Below are 4,367 nucleotides of genomic sequence, written 5' to 3'. Positions count from 1 at the left end.
CACTTGTCTTGCATTTCAAAGGTTTTGAACAAGTTTTTAAAAGTGTTTGCTTCACTCCTTTGGTGGATTTTGAGTGCTAGCCTTGCCTTGTTACTTTGGGAGAGTGATCTAAACACTTGGGTTGCAATTTTGGGTTGGATTTGGTCTCGGTTTTCATGTTTTCTAACCTTTAATCCATTTATTTTGTCTCGGATTTGAGTGTTTTTGTTGTAGGAATCATGGCAAGTTCATCAAATGCACCTACTCCAAACAAAAATAATACATTGATGAGATTGCTTCGGGATTTGGAGTTGTCTAGGAAGGAGTCCTTTGAACAATTGAGAAAAGACAAGGAGCAAAGTGACCTAAGAATCCAAGAGCACATTAAAAGGCTTGAAGCTAAAGAGCAAGAAAGAGAGGCTAGGAAAAGAGGGCATTCTAGGCGCAACCCATCACAAGAGATGGAAACTCCAAAGATTCCTAAGTTCTATGGAGGAAGTGATCCCAAAGTCTTCCTTGATTGGGAAGCTAAAGTTGATCAAATTTTCAATGAAAATGATGTAAAGGATCAAACACAAGTTGATCTAGTAGTTTTAGGATTTTTGGAGTATGCCAATACTTGGTGGCATAAAGTTTGTAAGAATTATGACCAAGGGCCACCCGCGGCTTCTTGGATGGACATTAAAACTCTTATGCGCGCTAGATTTGTTCCTCCCTCCTATAGGAAGGAACTTCTTTTGAAGCTCCAAAGGCTTCACCAAGGTTCTATGAGTGTGAGTGAGTACTTTAAAGAATTAGAGTCTCAAATGCATAGGGTTGAAATAAAAGAAACTAACAAAGAAAAAATAAAAAGATTTGTGAGTGGTCTTAGGAGAGACATACAAGACCAAGTAGAGTTGTATGAGTACTCCACTCTTGAAAATGTTTTCACACTTGCCCTTGGGATTGAAATTCAATTGAAAAGAAAAAGAAGGGCAAGGAAGAGTTACTCACCCAACCACTACTTTAGTCACTCATGGAAGGGAAATGATAAAATGAAACATGATAAGTTCCCTTCTAACTCTCATCAAGAACCACCAAGTAAAAGTAAGTCACCAAATAATCACATTCACCATTCCACTTCTCAAAGATCAAGTTCCATTAAATGTTTTAAATGTTTGGGTTATAATCACATTGCTTTAAATTGCCCAACCAAAAGGACCATGATCTTAAAGAAGAGGAATAATGTTGAAAGTGAACACTCATCTCCCCATTCTCTTTCAAAAGAATCTTCTTCCTCTAGTAAAACTAAAATTTTTGAGAAAGACCCTATGTTATTAAGGCGCATGATAGGTCAAGATCAAAGTGAGCTTGAGCCAACTCAAAGAGAAAACATTTTTCAATCTAGATGCAAAATTAACAAATGGGTTTGCTCTCTAATTATTGATGGAGGAAGTAGTACCAATATAGCTAGCACAAGGTTGGTGGAAAAGCTTAGCTTAGAGACCATTCCTCATGCTAAGCCCTATAAGCTTTCTTGGATAAGTAAAGAGGGAGAAATAGATGTCAATAAACAAGTCCTAATTAACTTCTCTATAGGAAGCTATAAAGATGAGGTGTTATGTGATGTTGTTCCCATGGAAGTCACACATATCTTACTAGGTAGGCCATGGCAATTTGATAAACAAACTTTACATGATGGCTATACCAACCAATACATTTTCTTCAAAAATGGGAAAAAGACAACTTTACAACCTCTATCACCTCAAGAAGTTAATAAGGATAGAAATAAAATAAGAAAAGATAAAGAAGAAAAAGAAAAGGGGCAAGCTTTCACCAAGGTGTTACTTGCCTACAAAAAAATTCTTCCAAAGCAAGATGTGCATCACTCTTCCTTCTCTTCCCAAGCCAAAAAGGAAGGCCCAAAGCATAAGCAAGAGAGGAAGAGTAGTCTAGAAAATAAAGATGGCCTAACCAAAGCTAGGGGTAATACCCTTAGAAAGGATGGAACAAAAGCTCATAAAAGGGAGGCGCAAATCCTCCCCCAAATCAAGTCAAGTTCCATCCACAAAGGCTTAAAGAATTTGTGGTCAAATTCTCTCCAAGAAGGGGAGGATGATGAAGGATTGACCTCAATCAAGGATGGAGGCACATGCTTAAGAAGACTAAGCATGTTTAGAAAGGAAGTTCACTAATCCTTCATCCCTTTCATTTATGCTTGTTATTTTTGATTCCCTAAGTTGACTTAGTTGAATCAACTTTAGTTGACTTGTTGACCTTTGACTAGGTTTGACTTGTTGACTATAGTTGACTTGACTTAAGCCAACATGCTAATCTATGTTTATTTGCTTTGTAGGTTAATTAGGAGTAAGAAAGCAATGCTAGGTGGCACATGGTGATTGGGGAGCATAAATGATGTGGAGGAGAGAGTAAAGCAAAGGCATAAAGCATAAAGAAAAAGGCATAAAGCAAGTGTACCTATGTACCTTTGGCCTCCTTTGTTTTTAGCACACTATGGCCACTTTCTAGAGACATATGAGACACATTCTTGGTCTCCTTTTGTCCTAGAACGAAATTAGCCTTGCACACACCATAGTTAGCTCTTTTGTCTCTCATTTTTGTAACCTTATTTGACCTAGTTTCTAGAAGCTAGGGTTAGGTTTTTGTAGAGACATCCTTAGGTATCTTTTATTTGCTTAGAGGCCCCTAAACTCTTCTATATAAGGGGTGCTCCTAGACATGTAAAAGGGTTGAACATTTTGAAGTAAAAACACTCTTTTGTCTCAACCATTTGTGAGAGTTTCCTCCCTTGGGAGTGAAACTTGTAAGCCTTATCTTGCATAGCAAGTGGCGACACACATCCACTCATCTTCAAGGTTGCCATGGCTTCTAGCCTAGCCTTGTAGTGGCGTGCTTCTCACATTTTTACCATTTCTTTCCTTTCCATTTTATGTTTTCTTCTTCCTTTAATTGTTCTTGGTTTTATATGGTTTATGTTCTTTCCATTTCCTTTTCATTTTGAATCAATCCATCATCTTCTTCTCTTGAGCTTTGTGAAAGGAACCTTCACATCTAGATAGCTTGCTATCTTAATGTCCAGTGGGGATTTCGCTTAGCTTTCTTAATCAACTCACACCATATTCAATAATCTTAAAAAGGAACAATATAATCCTTCATCAGATGGTTATGCCTTTTGGGTTAACCAATGCACCTAGCACCTTTATGTGGTTAATGAACCATGTGTTGAGGAATTTCATTGGTAAATTTGTGGTTGTATATTTTGATGATATTTTGATATATAACAAAACACTTGATTCACACATGGGCCACGTAAAGGGAGTTCTAGAAGTACTGAGGCGGGAAAAACTATATGCCAATAAGGACAAATGCATTTTTTGTACACATGAAGTTGTTTTCCTGGGGTTCGTAGTTAGCTCAAAAGGGGTACAAGTTGATGAGGAGAAAGTCAAAGCCATTAGGGACTGGCCCATCCTTAAGAATGCAAGTGAGGTACGAAGTTTTCATGGCTTGGCTAATTTCTATAGGAAGTTTGTCAAGGATTTTAGCACCATAGCATCTCCACTAAATGAACTTGTTAAGAAAGATGTGGGGTTTAAGTGGGAAAAGGAACAACAAGATGCTTTTGATAATCTCAAATACAAACTCACACATGCACCTATCTTAGCTTTACCAAATTTTGACAAATCCTTTGAGATAGAGTGTGATGCTTCAAATGTGGGCATAGGCGGTGTTCTCTTGCAGGAAGGGCATCCTATAGCCTATTTCAGTGAACGGTTGAAAGGGGCGGTAGGAAACTGTTCCACTTATGACAAAGAGTTATATGCCCTTGTTAGAGCTTTGCATACTTGACAACATTATTTGCTTCCTAAGGAATTTGTAATTCATAGTGATCACGAATCCCTTAAATATCTTAAGAGCCAAGGTAAACTCAATAATAGACATGCTAAATGGGTAGAATTTATTGAACAATTTTCTTATGTTGTTAAGCATAAATCAGGTAAGGCAAATGTTATGGCTGATGGATTATCTAGGAGGCATGCATTATTATCTATGGTTGAAACTAAATCCTTGGTTTTGAACTGTTTAAGGAATTATATGTGGATGACCATGATTTTGGTGAAATCTATAAAAATTGTGAAAAAGGATCTTTTAAAGATTTTTTCAAGCATGATGCATTTCTTTTCAAAGGAACAAAGTTGTGTGTGCCTAAAGGGTCAATGAGGAAATTATTTGTAAAAGAAGCTCATGAAGGGGGCTTAATGGGAAATTTTGGGGTTCAAAAGACCTTAGACATATTGCATGATCATTTCTTTTGGCCTCACATGAAACATGATGTGCACTCTTTTTGTAATAAATGTATCACTTGTAAGCGTGCTAAATCTAAGTTT

The 4,367-nt window shown here is 37.2% G+C and overlaps 1 protein-coding gene across 1 annotated transcript; it reads left to right on the top strand.

The window, feature by feature from the left end:
- Positions 1 to 1,096: 1,096 nt before the first annotated feature.
- On the top strand, positions 1,097 to 2,414 carry LOC146888338 (uncharacterized). The gene has a single exon (XM_085669329.1). The coding sequence runs from the start codon at positions 1,182 to 1,184 to the stop codon at positions 2,151 to 2,153; it is 972 nt and encodes a 323-aa protein (XP_085525455.1). The 5' UTR covers positions 1,097 to 1,181; the 3' UTR covers positions 2,154 to 2,414.
- Positions 2,415 to 4,367: the final 1,953 nt, after the last annotated feature.

The sequence above is a fragment of the Vigna unguiculata genome, chromosome 2, assembly GCF_037176805.1.
Source record: "Vigna unguiculata cultivar grain cowpea cultivar isolate G323 ecotype 2 chromosome 2, ASM3717680v1, whole genome shotgun sequence".
Lineage (NCBI taxonomy): Eukaryota > Viridiplantae > Streptophyta > Magnoliopsida > Fabales > Fabaceae > Vigna > Vigna unguiculata.
This window is presented reverse-complemented; position numbering and strand designations above follow the sequence as displayed.

Coding starts and splice junctions, on each gene's coding strand:
- LOC146888338 (XM_085669329.1), top strand. CDS start 1,182: ATGATCTTAAAGAAGAGGAATAATGTTGAAAGTGAACACTCATCTCCC.